We start from the raw sequence: 18,958 nt of genomic DNA on the forward strand, positions 1-18,958 counted from the left end.
ATTATCTTGGATCTACCCCTGAGGTTAGTACACTGTCTGGCCCGTAGTAAGTCCTTAATGAATGCTATTGAAAAAGAAAACAAAACCTGAACAGAACTCTAGTTTCCTATCTCCTAGGACAGCTTGGCCCTACAGAGATCACCCTGGCCAGCCTCCTGCCTCTGGTCACAATGAGCTCCACCCCTAGCCAGGATGAGGGACTTTCCTTGGAGGGGCAGGTTGGGCGGGGAGCTGTCCAGCAATTGTATATAAGGAGCGTCCCCTGGGGGACTGTACTGTACTAGGTGCTGGGGGGAAAATAAAGCAGAAATAACAATAATAATAATTATGGTATTTGTTAAGTGCTTTCTATGTGCCTGGAACTGAAGTAAGTGCTGGGGTGGATATAAGCAAATCGGGATGGACACAGTCCCTGTCCCATGTAGGGCTCACAGTCTCAAAATACTACAGCTCCGGCCCCTGCCCTCATGGAGCCTATTTTCTAAAAGGGCTAGCTCTCTATGGGAGCAGATGGCCAACCCACTCAGGCTAGAGCATTCCAGGCTCTGGTGGCCAAGTCTCCCCCCTCCCCCTCGACCACGCTCCACCTCCCCAACCCACCTGCCCCATCTGTCAGAAGTTCTTCCCACTGCCGGAGTGGGAGGAGCCTTTGGGAGGGAAGGGCTGGGGCCCTTCTCCAAGCCTCTCTGTGGGACTCTTCCCCCTCGGCCCAGCTTTGTGCCTGAGAAGAGTTTGGGAACAGAATTACTGTGACAGATGCCTCCAGGGAGGGAGGAAGCCGGGGCCAGATGGGCAGAGCCTGCAGGAGGCATTTCCGAAAAGCCACCAGAGATAGGTGGCCACAGGCAGGATCAGGTTGAGACAGGCAATCAGAGACAGGGTGACAGTCAGACAGAGACCGTGGGATGTGTTCACACAGAGGGAGGCTGAGAGACACAGAGGTGCAGGAGGCAGGCTGAGAGACACAGAGATGGGGGAGGCATGTCGAGAGATGCAGAGATAGAGAGAAGCAGATCAAGAGATGCAGAGATGGGGGGAGGCATGTCAAGAAATGCAAGAGATGGGGGGAGACAGGCCAACAGATGCAGAGACTGGGGAAGGCAGGCCGAGAGGTGCAGAGACATGCCAAGAGATGCAGAAACAGGTTGAGAGATGCCAAAGCTGGGGAGGCATATCCCGCCTTGATTACTGTATCACCCACCTTGCTGACCTCCCTGCTGTCTGTCCCTCGCAGCTCAAGTCCATACTGCACTCTATTGCCCAGATCGTTTTTCTGAAAAACCACCCAGTTCATATCTCCCCACTCCTCAAAAACCCCCAGTGGTTGCCTATCAACTCCCACATAAAACAGAAACTCCTTACCATCGGCTTTAAGGCACTCAATCAGCTCTCTCCTACTACCTTACTTCTCTGATCTCCTACTACAACCCAGCCTGCACACTTCACTCCTCTAACACCAATCTTCTCACTGCACCTTGATCTCATCTATCCTTCCATCAGCTTCTTGCCCATTTTCTCCCTCAGGCCCAGAACACCGTACTCCTTCATATCCAAAAGCCCATCACTCTCCCCACCTTCAAAACCCTCTAAAAATTACATCTACTCCAAGAGACCTTCACTGACTAAGCTCTCATTTCCCTTAACCGCCTTCTGTTCTGGGTCATTTATGCTACGTACTCTGAGCAATTTGATACTCCCCGCAGCCCCAGAAGCACTTACATACACAACCGCTATGAGTAAATTATTTCAATGTCTGTCGTCCCCCCGCAACCCCCATCCCCCAAGCTCCTTGTGTAAGACTGTAAGCTCCTTGTGGGTAAGGATCATGTCTCTCAACTCTGTTCTAGTCTACTTTTCCAAGGGCTTGTACAGTGCTCTGCAGGCAGTAAACCCTCGATAAATACCCCTGACTGACTGCGAGATGTAGAGATGTGCTTGTGGAGCTGTTCTGTGCCAGGACGAGTAAGGAGATGGTCCTCCTGAGGGTTCTGGGTTCCTGAGCAGCCGGGGCCCTGCGGTCTTTCTTGTCTGGGGAAGGCAGGGTCTAGTTTTTTTCCAGTACTTAATACAGTGCTTTGCACACAGTAAACACTTAGTAAATATTATCACCAGTGGGATGGGGAGCCAGGAGACTGGGGCTCCCAGCCAGGCTTTGCCTTTGATTCACAATGGGACCTTGGGCAAGTTCCTGAAGCTCGCTGGACCTCTGTGTTCTCCACCTGAAAAATGGGTAGATCCTTGCTGTAGCGATTGTAGAGCCAAGGTAAAAGAAATGGAATTGCCGATGGGGAACAGATAGCTCTGGAATTTAAGAAGCAGTACATGAGAAGCAGCCCGGTCTAGTGGAAAGAGCACAGGCCTAGAAGTCAGAAGATCTAAGTTCTAATGCCAGCTCCGCCACTTATATGCTGTGTGACACTGGACAAGTCACTTCACTTTTCTTAGGGAAGCAGCATGGCCTAATGGCAAGAGCATAAGCTTGGGAGTCAGAGGTCATGGGTTCTAATCCCCACTCTGCCACTTGTGTGACCTTGGGCAAGTTGCTTAACTTCTCTGCCTCAGTTTCCTCACCTGTAAAATGGGGATTAAGAGAGTGTGAGTCTCATGTGGGACAGGGACTCTGTCCAATCTGATTACCTTGTATCTGCCCCAGGTGCTTAGAACACTGCTTGGCACATAGTAAGCGCTTAACAAATACCATAATTATAATTATTATTGTTATTTTCTGTGCCTCAGTTCCCTTATCTGCAAAATGGGGTTTCAATACCTATCCTCTCTCCTCCTCCTCCTCCTCTTATTATTATTGTTCCTACTTGGTTTGTGAGCCCCATGTGGGACCTGGTTATCCCATATCTACACAAGCGCTTAGTACATTTTTTGGCACATAGTAAGGACTTCACAGAACCCACAGTTATTATGGGAGGGACTGATCGAGTAGGGTGGAGGAGGTCAAGTGGGCCTCAGTCTCCTGCCCCACGTGAAGTTCTGCTCTGCCACTCCAGAATGAACTTCTCTCTAGAGTCCAACTCTAGCCCAATCCCCTCCACACCTCACTCCCACCTCCCCATTCTTCCTTGACCTTGGTTACCTCTCCCATACTCCCCACCCACTTCATTAATCTCCCTGCCCTTCAGGTTTCAGCTCCCTCCACTCCCACCTCCTCACCTCAGCCTTTGCCCCTGCTGCTACCCTGAGGAGCCCTGTCCAGGGAAGGGAGGAAGGAGAGGGAGGGGGAAGGTGGGGAGATGACCAGGCTGAGAGTGGTATGGGTGAAAGGCTTGTGTCCTCTCTGGGATGGTGTAGTTTTCCCTGCCTGATCCTATGCTCCCTGCTGCGGGGGCCAAAGGGGCCTGCCTTACTCTCTTGCGAGGGTGCCAAGGGGCAAGGGTAAGACAAGGGTGTGTCGGGGTGTGTGTGGATCAGGAAGTCCCCAACCGTCCAGAGTCTCTGATTTTAGGCTGCCTCTCCTTTTCCCATCCCCGGCCGAGTCCTTCGCAGAAAGAGTGGGGCCCTCTCCCATCTTGGCGCCTATGCAACTGGCCCCCAACAGCTCTCTCCCAGCTCCACCCCTTCGCACCCGGCCTCAATGGACGCTCTGCCAGGCCGGCACTCCTTCCCTTTGGCCTCAACGGGGTCTCTCTCAGCCTGGCACCCCCGACCCCAGCTCCGACAGACACTTTTCCAGCCTGGCCCTCCTGCACCCGGCCCCGACGGGCGCTCTCCCAGACGGGCACCTCTGCATCCAGTCCAGATGGGCACCTCTGCATCCAGTCCAGGCGGACACTACGACATCGGCCCTGATGAGCCCTCTCCCGGCCCAGCACCCCTGCACCCGGCTCCAACCGGTTCTCTCGCACACGGGCGCCACTCCATCGGGGCCCGACCGATCTCTCCCAGAGCAGCCCCACCGCACCGGCCCTGATGAGCTCCCTCCCAGAGCGGCACCGCTCCACCCGGCCCCGGCGGCCGCTTCCCAGCCCAGCCCAGCCCAGACAGATGCCTCCCAAGCCGGCACCTCTGTCCCTGGCCCCAACCCCAGCCCCTGACAGGCGCTCTCCAGCCTGGCACCCCTACCCCCGGACGCGGCAGATGCTCCCCAACCTCGCCACCAGTCCCGACGGGCGCTCCGCCGGCCCGGCCCGGCCCTCCCCCGGCCTTCCTCCGGCCCTCGGCCCGGTCCCCAGGCCCCGGCGCTCCTGCTTCTGCCCCGAGGCCGTGCCCCCCCGCCCCCTCCTCCTGGTCCGACTCACCCTTGACTGCTTCGCCGCGGTGCAGCTGGATTTCGCCGTCGCCCTGCGGGCTGTGCGCCTTCACCACGATGAACTTGCGTCCGGGGACGGCGCTGTAAAGTTTCCGCTTCGGGCCCCGGGGCGGCGCGGGGGAAGGGGCCGGGCCCAGCGGCCCAAGGCCGGGGCCGGACTCGCCGCCGCCGCTGCCGCCGCCGCCGCCGCCGCTCGGGCTGTAGACGAACACGTAGGTGACGGTGGCAATGCCCGGGGGCAGCTCGCACGCGAAGCCGGCGCCCGCGGGCAGGGCCATGGCGGCCGGGCCCCCGCCGGCTCCTCGGCCCCGCCGGCCTCACCGCAGCCGCAGCCGCAGCCGCAGCGCTCGCCGGCCCGGGCCGCCGGGGGCCGCCGCCCGCTGCCCGCCCGCCGGGGGCCCGGCCCGACCTTGCGCCCGCTCCATGGGCTCCGCTCGGCTCCGCCCGCCCGCCCGCCGGACGGACGGACGGACGGACGGACGGACGGACGGCCCTCGGCCCTCCCTCCCTCCCGCCCGCCCGCTCAGCTGCGGCCGCCCCCCTGCCGCCCGCTCATCGCCCCTCCCGCCCCCCCGCCCGCCGGCCGGCCGGGCCTCAGGGGGCCGCGGGGCCGCTCTCCCCGGCGCTCCCGGCTCGCTCCATGCCGCTCCCCCCCGTCCGTCCGTCCTTCCCCTGTCCGTCCCTTCCTCCCTCCTCCCCTCGGGCCGGCAGCGGCGGCGGCTCCTCCCTCTGCGGGCGGCGCGGGGCGGGGCGGGGGTCCCGGGGGTCCCAGGGGTCCGGGCGCCGGCCGAGCGGGAGTCCCAGGTCCCTGGGTCCCAGGCTCCAGGGCTCCCGGACCCCGCTCCGAGCCCTGCCCGCCGTCCCCCGCCCCCTTCTCCTACAGCGTCGCAGCCTCTCTGCCTGCCTACCGCCACCCTTTCGTGAGGGGACACCCCGCCCCTCGCCACGGAGGAGACCCTGGCCCTCACCAAGGGGAAGGTACCCCGCCCCTCACCGTGGCGTGGGGGAGGGATGGGAGACATCCCTCTCCTCGCTGGGGGTGCGGGGTCACCACGCCCCTCACCATGGGAGAGACATCCCATCCCTCACCATGGCGGGGGAGCCTGGGGAAGAAGGCGACACACTCTGCCCCTCATCATGGGGGGGACATTCACAATGGGGGGGGGGGGGACAACCCCACCCTTCATCATCCTAGAGGCATCCCGCCCCTCACCATCGGGGTCACACCCCTCAGTATGGGAGCCAACTCCACCCCACAGTATGGGGGAACAACCCACCCCTCATTTTGGGAGGGATAACCCCACCCCTCATTATGGGACGGACACCCTACCCCTCACTATGGGAAGGACACCTCACCCCTCACTATGGGAGGGAAATCCAGTCCAGTCAGTCTGGGCCCAGGGCTTCAGGCCTGAGCCTGCTGAGAACTCCAGGGTCTCTGGCCAAAGGAGTAAGCCTGGGCCTCTCCTCTTCAGCTCCCCAGAACACTAATGATAATAATGAATAATTACGGTATTTGTTAAGTGTTTACTACGTGCCAAGCAATGTTCTAAGTGCTAGGGTAGATACAAGGTGATCAGGCTGGACTCAGTCCCTGTCCCATGTGGGGCTCAAAGTCTCAATCCCCATTTTATGGATGAGGTAACTGAGGCATGGAGAAGTGAAGTGACTTGCCCAAGGTCACACAGCAGACCAGTGGTGGAGTCAGGATTAGAACCCATGACCTTCTGACTCCCAGGTCCTTGCTCTATCCACTATATCATGCTGCTTGGCTAGCTACCCAGGGGGCCGAGACAGCACTAGAGACCTTGGACCCCCCTCGGCACTCTCAAATATATGTGCACTCTATTTGTTTTGACTACTCTCCCCCTTTAGCATATAAGCTCCTTGTGGACAAAGAATGTATGACTTCTTCATTTGGCCCTCTCCAAACATCTAAAACAGTGCATCACACCAAGTGAGTCCTTAGTACATGCTATTGCTGCTACTATTAAAAAAGGACAGTGCGAAAGAGAGTGTATGCATTCTCCTCTCCTGGCAGAAGCCGGAACTCCGGCTCCCTAGCGCAGCTTCACCACACCACCCCCCGCCCTTCCAGCTGTTGGGACCCAAGCCAGGACCATGGGCCAGGGCTGGGCAGTCTTCCTGGGGCCTTTCTGAGAGGGTGGGGGACAGGGGGAGGACCAGGTTTGTCTGCTAAGGGGTCCAGCTCTGGCACTGCTTGCTGCATGACATGATTGCTTGTGCCCATGGCTGTACCAAGAGTAAGGCAAGGCTGGTATTACTACACGTGCCACCCCCTCAGGTGCATAAGTAGTGACCCCCCCCACACACCTTACTGGGAGGGGAATCATGTCCCCCCCACTGGGCTGTGACTTTGGGGCAACAACCTGGAGGGCAGGAGAGAGCCGGGGGTGTTGAGGAGAGCTAGTTCTCAGCTGCTCAGCTGGCAGAGATGGTGGAGGAGGGTCAGGGCTAGGGGACAGGGGGTGAGCCCGTGCAAGAGAGGCAGAAAGGTCCACGCACAACTCTGTCTTTGCCTTTCTCTGAGACTCATCATAGACCCACTCTGGTCCTATTGTTCACTCCTCCTGTCCTATCCTGTCTGGTCTGGTCCTGGTCAGACACCCCAAGGACCCGCCCTCACCCCCAGTCTTTGCTCCTGCACTGTGCCAGCCGATGCTCTGGGAGCCCAGGCTGCCCAGCTGAACATGGCCAACAACCCTGGAAGCTCTGGGTCCCAGGCTGTACTCCCTGGAATTCAGCCTTGTGATGATGTTTGGGGTCCAGGGCAACCAAAACCAGAAAGATCCAAACCCCAGCAAATGGAGGAGTTGCTCACCAGATCTGGATACTCTGCACAGAGTAAGCACTCAAAAAATGCCACTGATTGATTGATGTGGAAAAATACCCAACTCCCCTTCATCCACACGCCCGTCTCGTCAATCCCATTCAGTTTGGGTGTCTGCGTACTGGCAGCAATGGCGTTTACTGAGCGCCCCCTGGGTGCCATGCACTCAACTTCACACGGTTTTGAGAGTGAACAAAAGAGGCTCGAGACGTGGACCTTATAGGTCATTCCCCGGACTGGGCAGACGGATTGCAAGTCAGCAACATACAGGCATTTGAGGGGCCCTGCTTGGGGTGCTGGGATGAAAAAAGCCTGACCCAAGCAATCAATCACTCAATGGCCTTTATTAAGTGCCTACTAAGTGCTAGGCATTGTACTGGGTGCTTGGGGAAGTACAAGAGGAGCAAGATCCAAGTTCCCTGCCCTCAAGGTGTTACAATCTTTCGGAAGAGACAGACAAAATTTAATAGTAATAAATACCGTAGGGGAAAAAAGCTAATTACAGGCAAAGGAAGACAATGAAAGCAGGCAGAAGAACAAGGATAAAACAAGAAGAGGAACAAACACATCAGGATGAAACAGCTGAACAAACAAATGTACAGGTAATTGACCTCTCTACATGTATATGTATGAATATATATAAAACATATGTATAGGAATGCTGAGGATAGGAAAAAGGTCATGAGTGCCATGGCTTGGTGTTGGTCTGATGAACTGAGGTGCTGTGAATTAAACAGGGAAGGCCTGTTGCAAGAGGGATCTTAGGGAACTTTGAAGGTGGGGGAGCTGGGAAGGAACGAAGAGAGTGAGCTGGGGAGGAGTGGGTGAAGAGAAGAGATATGTGAGAGTGGGAGACCTGGAGCAGAGCTTTGAAGCCAATGGAAAGGAATTTCTGCTTGATGCAGGAGAAGGTGGGAACCATACCTTCAAGAAACAGTGGCTCCCTGGATTATCAGCAGGGGAGTTGGATAGGTGAGCAGATACATGAGCAGGGGGATGGTAGAATAATAATAATAATAATGGCATTTGTTAAGCGCTTACTATGTGCCAAGCACTGTTTTAAGTGCTAGGGTAGACACAAGGTAATCAGGTTGTTCCACGTGCAGCTCACAGTCTTAATCCCCATTTTACAGATGAGTTAACTGAGGCATAGAGAAGTTAAATGGCTTGGCCAAGGTCACAGAGCAGAAAAGTGACAGAGCCAACATTAGCACCCATGACCTCTGACTCCCAAACCCGTGTTTCTTCCACTAAGCCACGCTGCTTCTCTTTTGAACCGGAGGGATAGACCTAGATGGAGGGCCAGGGCAGAGCAGGGCAGACGTAAGTGGAATGGGGAGACTCCTGTGGGTGAGGATGGCAGTTATTCCAGTTGGAAGGGTTGGGGGAGGGTTGGGGGAAATACATTCACTCCTGAGAAGGAGGCACATCCTACTACACTGTAAGATCCATGAGGGCAAATCTTGGTCAATATTTGGGCCTGGGGTGGTGCCAGCCACAGCAATGCCTGTTGTGGTGGTGGTAGTAGTAGTAGTAGTAGTAGTAATAATACTACTACTATATAGTATATAGGAATTACCTGTACATTTGTTTGCTCAGCTGTTTTTAACGATTTTGACCCCTTTCTCACCTTCCTTCTCTCCTTTTCCATGCCCACTCTGATCCTCGGAGACTTCAACATCCACATGGAAGTCCCTGGTGACTCCTGTGCTGCCCGCCTTCTATCTCTCCTTGACGCTGCCAACCTCCTGCTCCACCTCACCTTGCCCACTCACCAACTTGGTCACACCCTCGACCTCATCATCTCCTACCACTGCACTATCTCCGCCCTCACCAACTCTGAAATCCCTCTCTCTGATCATAACCTTCTCACCTGCCTCCTCACTCACACTCCTCTCTGCTTTAGATCTATATTACTACCCCATAGAGACCTCAGCTCTCTCGACCCCATCCATCTTTCTCAGCGCATCACACCCCACCTCGCCTCCCTATCCTCTCTACCCACTCTTGATGACCAGATTACTGCTCTCAACTCCACCCTCTCTACTCAACTCAACTCGCTCATTCCCCTTTCCCTTCGCTGCTGTCACACCACTAACCCACAGCCTTGGATCACTGCCACGATCTGCCTCCTTTGCTCTTATGCTTGAGTTGCTGAACGCTGCTGGCAAAAAAGTCTAAACACCAAGCCAATCTTGTTCACTTTGAGTTTATCCTTTCCTGCCTTAACTCTGCCCTCTCCTCTGCCAGGCAAAACTATTTTTCCTCCCTTATTGACCCCCATGCCCATCATCCCCATCAGCTGTTCTGTACATTTAACTCCCTTCTCAGGCCCCCTGTTCCTCCTCCTCCTCCATCCCTCACCCCACAATGATCTGGCCTCCTACTTCATTAGTAAAATTAACTCCATCGGGTCTGAGCTCCCCAAAGTCACCCCTCTCCTGCCACTCTCAATCCTCTTCACTACTTTCCTATCCTTCCCACCAGTATCTTCAGATGAGATCTCCTCCCTCCTCTCAAGTGCTACTCCATCCACCTGTGCTTCGGACCTCATTCCCTCTCATCTTATGAAAACTCTCGCCCCTTCCCTCCTCCCCTCCTTAACTTCCATCTTCAACTGTTCACTCTCCACTGGTTCCTTCCCCTCTGCCTTCAAACATGCCCATGTCTCCCCCATCCTAAAGAAAACCCTCTCTTGACCCCACCTCCCCTTCTAGTTATCGCCCTATCTCCCTCCTACCCTTCCTTTCCAAACTCCTAGAGTGAGTCATCTACACTCGCTGCCTCGAATTCCTCAATGCCAACTCTCTCTTTGACCCCCTCCAATCTGGCTTCCATCCCCTGCACTCCACCTAAACTGCCCTCTCAAAGGTCACCAATAGCCTCCTGCTTGCCAAATCCAATGACTCCTACTCTATCCTAATCCTCCTCGACCACTCAGCTGCCTTCGACACTGTGGATCACCCCCTTCTCCTCAACACGCTATCCAACCTTGGCTTCACAGACTCTGTCCTCTCCTGGTTCTCCTCTTATCTCTCCGGCTGTTCATTCTCAGTTGCCTTTGCAGGCTCCTCCTCCCCCTCCCATCCCCTGACTGTAACCCTTGAGGGGTTCCTTAAGGGTCAGTTCTTGGTCCTCTTCTGTTCTCTATCTACACTGATGTCCTTGGTGAACTCATTCGCTCCCACGGCTTCAACTATCATCTCTATGCTGATGACACCCAAATTTACATTCCCACCCCTGCTTTCTCTCCCTCCCTCCAGGCTCGTATCTCCTCCTGCCTTCAGGACATCTCCATCTGGATGTCTGCCCGCCATCTAAAACTCAATATGTCCAAGACTGAACTCCTTATCTTCCCTTCCAAACCCTGTCCTCTCCCTGACTTTTCCGTCACTGTAGATGGCACTACCATCCTTTCCGTCTCGCAAGTCTGCAACCTTGCTGTCATCCTCGACTCTGCTCTCTCATTCACCCCACACATCCAATCCATCCTCAAAACCTGCCAGTCTCACCTCCACAACCATCACCAAGATCCACCATTTCCTCTCCATCCAAACTGCTACTTTGCTGGTTCAATCTCTCATCCTGTCCTGACTGGATTACTGCATCAGCCTCCTCTCTGATCTCCCAACCTCCTGTCTCTCCCCACTTCAGTCTATACTTCATTCTTCTGCCCAGATTATCTTTGTACAGAAACGCTCTGGGCATGTCACTCCCCTCCTCAAAAATCTCCAGTGGTTGCGTGTCAACCTATGAATCAAATGAAAACGCCTCACTCTCGGCTTCAAGGCTCTCCATCACCTCGCCCCGTCCTACCTCACCTCCCTTCTCCCCTTCTACAGCCCAGCCTGCACCCTCTGTTCCTCTGCCACTAACCTCCTCACTGTGCCTCGTTCTCACCTGTCCCACTTCTCACCTGTCCCACTGTTAACCCCCAGCCCACCTCCTTCCCCTGGCCTGGAATGCCCTCCCTCCACGCATCCACCAAGCCAGCTCTCTTCCTTCCTTCGAAGCCCTACTGAGAGCTCACCTCCTCCAGGAGGCCTTCTCAGACCGACCCCCCCTTTTTCCTCTCCTCGTCCCCATCCTCCCCTCTACCTTACCTCCTTCCCCTCCCCACAGCACTTGTATATATTTGTACAGATTTATTACTCTACTTATTTTACTTGTACATATTTACTATTCTATTTATTTTATTAATGATGTGCATATAGCTATAATTCTATTTATTCTGACGATTTTGACACCTGTCTACATGTTTTGTTTTGTTGTCTGTCTCCCCCTTCTAGACTGTGAGACTGTTGTTGAGTAGGAACCGTCTCTATATGTTGCCGAATTGTACTTCCCAAGCGTTTAGTACAGTGCTCTGCACACAGCGCTCAATAAATATGATTGAATGGATGAATATAGCTATAATTCTATTTATTCTGATGATTTTGACACCTGTCTACATGTTTTGTTTTGTTGTCTGTCTCCCCCTTCTAGATTGTGAGCCCGTTGTTGGGTAGGGACCATCTCTATATGTTGCTAACTTGTACTTCCCAAGCACTTAGTACAGTGCTCTGCACATAGTAAGCACTCAATAAATATGATTGAATGAATGAATAGTAGCATCAGTAGTAATAGTACTAGTAGTAGTAGTATTGATCAATCACTCAATGGTATTTATTAAGTGCTTACTGTGTGCAGAGCACTGTACTAAATGCTTAGGAGAGTACAGTATAACAGAGTTGGTAGGCGCATTCCCTGAACACAGCAAGCCTACAGTCTAGTAGGGGAGACAGACATCAATATGAATAAACAAATTGTGGCTATGTACATAAGTGCTGTGAGGCTTATTGACCCATTGTACTACTGTGTAGTAGTAGTAGTAGTAGTAGTAGTAGTAGTAGTAGTAGTAGTAGTAGTAATATCTTATTGAGCAATGCATTGTAGTAAGAGCTCGGGAAGTATGAAACAAGCAAGTGACACAATCCGTGGCACAATCCCTTAGCATAAGGAGCTTCCATTCTAATGAGAGAGTGAAGACCAGGGCGATAATTTAAAGGAGACCTTGGCCTGACCCCTTGAGCTCCCCAGGGGTTCACCTCCACACTGACTAGAGAAGGATTGGAATCTGTCTCAGGCAGTGCTCAGTAGATCACAGGCCTGGGAGTCAGAAGGTCATAGGTTCTAATCCCAGCTCTGCCACTTGTCTGTTGTGTGACCAAGGGCAAATCACTTCACTTCTCTGGGCCTCAGTTACCACATCTGTAAAATGGGGATTGAGGCTATGAGCCCCACATGGGACAGGGACTGTGTCCTACCCAGTTTGCTTGTATCCACCCCAGAGCTTGTTACAGTGCCAGGCACATAGTAAGCACCTAGCAAATACCACAACTAGTATTATTATTGTTATTACTGATAAATGAGAATTATCATGGCCTAATGGAAAGGGTCCTTGCCTGGGAGTCAAGGGGTACTGTGTTGTAATCTTGGCTTCTCTGCTTATCTGCTGTGTGACCTTGGGCAAGCCACTTTACTTCTCTATCCCTCAGTTCCCTCATCTGTCGATGGGGATTCAATACCTGTTCTTCCCCCAACTTAGACGTGAACCCCATGGGTACAGAGAATGTGTCTGCCCAGATCATCTCGTTTCTATATCGGAGTTTAGTACAGTGTTTGGCACATAATAAACGTTTAACATCTATAATAATAATAATAATAATAAGGGTATTTGAGTGCTTATGGTGTGCTGAGCACTGTATCAAGTGCTTGGGAGAGAACAAGACAATAGATTTTGTGGACACAGTCCCTGCCCACAAGAAGCTTACAGTCTAGTGGGGGAAACAGACATTAAAATAAATCACAGATAGAGGAATGAGTGGAGTATAAGGAGGTGGACATAAGTGTTGTGGGAGTGGGAGTGGGTAAGTATCAAAGTACTTAGGAAGTACAAACCCAAGTGCAAAGGTGATTCTGAAGTGAGAGAGAACAGGGTGGGGAGAAGAGTGGTTAGTCAGGGAAGACTTCTTGGAGGAGATGTGGTTTTAATAGGGCTTTGAAGATTGGGAGAGTAGTCATCTCTCAGGTACAAAGTGGGAGGGAGTTCCAGGCAGGAAGAAGGACTTGGGCAAGGGTTCAGCAGTGAGACAGATGAGATCGAGGTACAGTGGGTAGGTTGGTGTTAGAAGAGCGAGTGTGCAGGCTGCACCCTAGTGAAAGGTGTGCAAGGTTAGGTAGGGAGCAGAGAACTGACTGAGTGCCTTAAAGCAGTTGCTGAGAAGTTTCTGTTTGCTATGGAGATGGATGGACAACCACTGCAGATTCTTAAAGAGTGGGTAGAAGAGGACTGAATTTTTTTTAGAAGAATGATTCAGGCAGCAGAGTGAAGTATGGACCAGAGCCGGAGGCAGGGGATCAGCAAGGAGGCTGATGCAGTATTGCAAGGCAGAATATGACAAGTGCTTGGATCCGCAAGGTAGTAGTTTGGATAGAGAGGAAGAGGCAGATTCTAGAGATGTTGTGAAAGTAGACTTGCAGGATTTTGTGACAGACTGCCTATGTGGGTTGAATGAAAGAGATGAATTGAGGATAATTCTATGATTGCAGGATTGTGAGACAGGCAGGATGGTGGTATTATCTACAGTGATGGGAAAATGGTGGGGAGGAGGGATTTCGGGTGGGAAGATGAGGAGTTCTTTTTCGGCCCTATGAAATTAGGGAGGTTAGTGGGACATCCAAGTAGAGATGTTCCGATGGCAGGAGGAAATACAAGACTGTATAGAAGGAGAAAGGGCAGTACTGGGTCCCCTTCTTTCCTCCAGCTACACCCCATTCCCTTGGAGAACTCACTCTTCCTTGGAGAGTCAGTGCTGCGGAAGTAGACTCGGGAGTCACCCCGTTAGAGATGGAAGTAGAAGCCGTGGAAGCGAATGAGTTCTCCAAGGGAGTGAGCTTAGCTGGAGAATAGAAGCAGGCACAGAATTGAGCCTCGAAGGTCCTCCACAGTTAGGGAATGGGAGACAGAGGGGGAGCTGGTAAAAGAGGAGTGGCCAGAGAGGTAGGAGGAGAACCCAGAGAGGACTGTGGCAGTGAGACCAATGTTAGATAGGGTTTCCAGGAGAAGCATGTGGTCCATAGTGTCAAAGGCAGCTCAGAATTCTTAGAAGGATTAAGATGGAGTAGTATGTGTTGGATTTGGTAAAAAGGAGGTCGTTGTTAAACTTAGAAGAGGGGACAGAAGCCACTTTTCGGGGGTCAAGGAAAAATTGTAAGGAGAGGAAGTGGAGGCAGTGGTGTAAATGACTTTGTGCAGAGCACTGTATTAAACACTTGGGAAAATGCAGTGCAGTTGAGTTGGTCTACCTGATCCTTGCCCACAAGGAGCCTAGAATGGGAGACAGACATTAAAGTAAATTACAGCTAGGGGTGATGTTGGTGTGTAAGCATATGTACATAAGTGCTGTGGGGCTGAGGGTAGGGTGACTATCAAGTGTTTAAGGGGAACAGATCCAACGCATAGGCAGTGCCAAAGGGAGGGTGAATGAGGAAATCAGGGCTTGGTCAGGGAAAACCTCTTGGGAGGAGATGTGATTTTACGAGGGTTTTTAAGCTGAGTAGAGTTGGGTTCTGTTGGCTGTAACGGGGAATTAAGTTCCAAGTCAGAGGGACTTTGACAGCACACTTGTCTGCTGTGTGACCTTGAACAAGTCACTTAATTTCTCTGTGCCTCAAGTACCTCACCTGTAAAATGGGAATTAATACTCCCATTAATTAATTATTAATTAATGGAAATTAAAAATGGGAGAAGCAGCATGGCCTAGTGGGTCTGGGAGTCAGAAGGACCTGGATTCTAATCTCACTTCTGCCGTTTGTCTGCTATATCAAGTTACATCAAGTTTGTCAAGTTTATCCTTTCCTGCCTTAACTCAGCCCTCTCCTCTGCCAGACAAAACTATTTATCCTCCCTTATTGACACCCATGCCCATCATCCCCGTCAGCTCTTCCGTACATTCAACTCCCTTCTCAGGCCCCTGGTTCCTCCCCCTCCTCCTTCCCTCACCCCCAACGATCTGGACTCCTACTTCATTAATAAAATTAAATCCATCAGGTCTGACCTCCCCAAAGTCACTCCCCCCCCCCTTCTCCAACACCCCGGCTCTCAACACTCTCTGCTACTCTCCCATCCTTCCCAGCAGTATCCTCAGAGGAGCTCTCCTCCCTCCTCTCAAGTGCTACTCTGGCCACCTGTGCTTCTGACCCCATTCCCTCTCATCTCATGAAATCTCTCTCTCCATCCCTTCTCCCCTCCTTAACTTCCATCTTCAACCACTCACTCTCCACTGGTTCCTTCCCCTCCACCTTCAAACATGCCCATGTCTCTCCCATCCTAAAAAAACCCTCTCTTGACCCCACCTCACCTTCTAGTTATCGCCCCATCTCCCTCCTATCATTCCTTTCCAAACTCCTTGAACGAGTCATCTACACGCACTGCCTCGAATTCCTCAACACCAACTCTCTCCTCTACCCCCTCCAGTCTGGCTTCTGTCCCCTACATTCCACGGAAACTGCCCTCTCAAAGGTCACCAATGACCACCTGCTTGCCAAATCCAATGGCTCATACTCTATCCTAATCCTCCTCGACCTCTCAGCTGCCTTCGACACTGTGGACCATCCCCTTCTCCTCAACACATTATCCAACCTTGGCTTCACAGACTCCGTCCTCTCCTGGTTCTCCTCCTATCTCTCCGGTCGTTCATTCTCAGTCTCTTTTGCAGGCTCCTCCTCCCCCTCCCATCCCCTTACTGTGGGGGTTCCTCAAGGTTCAGTTCTTGGTCCCCTTCAGTACTTGATCTACACTCACTCCCTTGGTGACCTCATTTGCTCCCACGGCTTCGACTATCATCTCAATGCTGATGACACCCAAATCTACATCTCTGCCCCTGCTCTCTCCCCCTCCCCCCAGGTTCACGTCTCCTCCTGCCTTCAGGACATCTCCATCTGGATGTCTGCCCGCCACCTAAAACTCAACATGTCCAAGACTGAACTCCTTGTCTTCCCTCCCAAACCCTGCACTCTCCCTGACTTTCCAGTCACTGTTGACAGAACTACCATCCTTCCCATCTCACAAGCCTGCAACCTTGGTGTCATCCTCGACTCCGCTCTCTCGTTCACACCTCACATCCAAGCCATCACCAAAACCTGCCGGTCTCAGCTCCGCAACATCGCCAAGATCTGCCCTTTCCTCTCCATCCAAACTGCTACCCTGCTCGTTCAAGCTCTCATCCTATCCCATCTGGACTACTGTATCAGCCTCCTCTCCGAGCTCCCATCCTCTTGTCTCTCCCCACTTCAATCCATACTTCACGCCGCTGCCCGGATTGTCTTTGTACAGAAACGCTCTGGGCATGTTACTCCCCTCCTCAAAAATCTCCAGTGGCTACCAGTCAGCCTACGCATTAGGCAGAAACTCCTCACCCTCGGCTTCAAGGCTCTCCATCACCTCGCCCCCTCCTACCTCACCTTCCTTCTCTCCTTCTACAGCCCAGCCCACACCCTCTGCTCCTCTGCCGCTAATCTCCTCACCGTGCCTCGTTCTCGCCTGTCCCGCCGCCGACCCCCGGCCCATGTCATCCCCCTGTCCTGGAATGCCCTCCCTCTGCCCATCCACCAGGCTCGCTCTCTTCCTCCCTTCAAGGCCCTACTGAGAGCTCACCTCCTCCAGGAGGCCTTCCCAGACTGAGCCCCCTCCTTCCTCTCCCCCTCGTTCCCCTCTCCATCTCGCCCACCTTACCTCCTTCCCTTACCCTCAGCACCTGTATATATGTATATATGTTTGTACGTATTTATTACTCTATTCATTTATTTTACTTGTACATATCTATTCATTTTATTTTGTTAATATGTTTGGTTTTGTTCTCTGTCTCCCCCTTCTAGACTGTGAGCCCACTGTTGGGTAGGGACTGTCTCTATATGTTGCCAACTTGTACTTCCCAAGCGCTTAGTACAGTGCTCTGCACACAGTAAGCACTCAATAAATATGATTGATTGATTGATATGACCTTGGGCAAGTTACTTCACTTCTCTAGGCCTCAGGTACCTCATCTTTAAAATGAGGATGAAGACTAGAAGCCCCATGTGGGACAGAGTTTGTGTTCAACCTGATTAGCTTGCATCTATCCCAGTGCTTAATCTAGTGCCTGGCACATAGTAAGCGCTCACCAAATACCACAAACAAACAAAAAAACCAACTCTCCCTCCTACTTGGAACTCCCTTCCTCTTCATATCCAACAACCCATTACTCTCCTCATCTTCAAAGCCCTCCTGAATTCACATCTCCCTCCAGGTAGCTTTCCCTGATTGATCTTTCAACTCCCCACCCTACTCCCCCTTCCTTATGCATCCACAAGGTACTTAGGTCCATACCCCCTAAGCACTTTGCTACACTGCAGCCCCCAACCCCTGCCACCTCCACAGCACTTTTATTATCATTATTATTTTTAATGATATTTGTTAAGTACTTACTATGTGCCAAGCACTGTACTAAGTGCTGGGATAGAGAACAACTAATCAGGTTGGACACAGTCCATGTCCCCTATGGGGCTCACAGTCTTAATTCCCATTTTACAGATGAGGTAATTGAGGCAGAGAGAAGTTTAAGTGACTTGCCCAAAGTCATACAGCAGATACGTGGTGGAACTGGGATTAGAACCCAGGTTCTCTGACTCCCAGGTTCAGGCTCTTTCCACTAGAAGGAAGCAGCGTGGCTTAGTGGAAAGGGCACGGGCTTGGGAGTCAGAGGTCTTGGGTTCTAATCCCTGCTCCGCCACTTGGCAGCTGTGTGACTTTGGGCAAGTCGCTTACCTTCTCTTTGCCTCAGTTACCTCATCCCAGCTCCACCACTTGTCAGCTGTGTGACTTTGGGCAAGTCACTTAACTTCTCTGTGCCTCAGTTCCCTCATCTGTAAAATGGGGATGAAGACTGTGAGCCCCATGTGGGACAACCTTGATTACCTTGTCTCTCCCCCAGTGCCTAGAACAGTACTTGGCACATAGTAAGCGCTTAACAAATAATCAATCAATCAATCAATTGTATTTATTGAGTGCTTACTGTATGCAGAGCACTGTACTAAGCGCTTGGGAAGTACAAGTTCGCGATATAGAGACAGTCCCTACCCAACAGTGGGCTCACAGTCTTGAAGGGGGAGACAGAGAACAAAACCAAACATATTAACAAAATAAAATAAATAGAATAGATATGTACAAGTAAAATATATAAATAAATAGAGTAAAAATATGTACAAACATATATACATATATACAGGGCTGTGGGGAAGGGAAGGAGGTAAGATGGGGGGATGGAGAGGGGGATGAGGGGGAGAGGAAGGAGGGGGCTCAGTCTGGGAAGGCCTCCTGGAGTAGGTGAGCTCTCAGTAGGGCCTTGAAGGGAGGAAGAGAGCTAGCTTGGCGGATGGGCAGAGGGAGGGCATTCCAGGCCAGGGGGATGACGTCGGCCAGGGGTCGACGGTGGGACGGGCGAGAACGAGGCACGGTGAGGAGATTAGCGGCAGAGGAGCGAAGGGTGTGGGCTGGGCTGTAGAAGGAGAGAAGGGAGGTGAGGTAGGAGGGGGCGAGGTGATGGAGAGCCTTGAAGCCGATGGTGAGGAGTTTCTGCCTGATAATACCAACATTATTATTATTATTATTATTATTATTAATAAAATGAGGATTAGGATTGTGAACCCCACCTGGGACAACCTGATTACCTTGTATCTACCCCAGCACTTACAGCAGTGGTTGACATATAGTAAGCGCTTAACAAACACCATCATCATCACTGGGCCATGCTGCTTTTCATATGTGC

At 52.3% G+C, this 18,958-nt stretch overlaps 1 protein-coding gene across 1 annotated transcript in view; it reads right to left on the minus strand.

The window, feature by feature from the left end:
- SHANK3 (SH3 and multiple ankyrin repeat domains 3) overlaps positions 1-18,958 on the minus strand; it is a 117,042-nt gene that overhangs the window by 61,826 nt on the left and 36,258 nt on the right. Inside the window, 1 exon segment of the mRNA XM_038756924.1 lies at positions 4,251-4,459. Coding sequence (XP_038612852.1) covers positions 4,251-4,459 — 209 coding nt within the window.

This window comes from Tachyglossus aculeatus, chromosome 14 (genome assembly GCF_015852505.1).
Source record: "Tachyglossus aculeatus isolate mTacAcu1 chromosome 14, mTacAcu1.pri, whole genome shotgun sequence".
Taxonomy (NCBI): domain Eukaryota; kingdom Metazoa; phylum Chordata; class Mammalia; order Monotremata; family Tachyglossidae; genus Tachyglossus; species Tachyglossus aculeatus.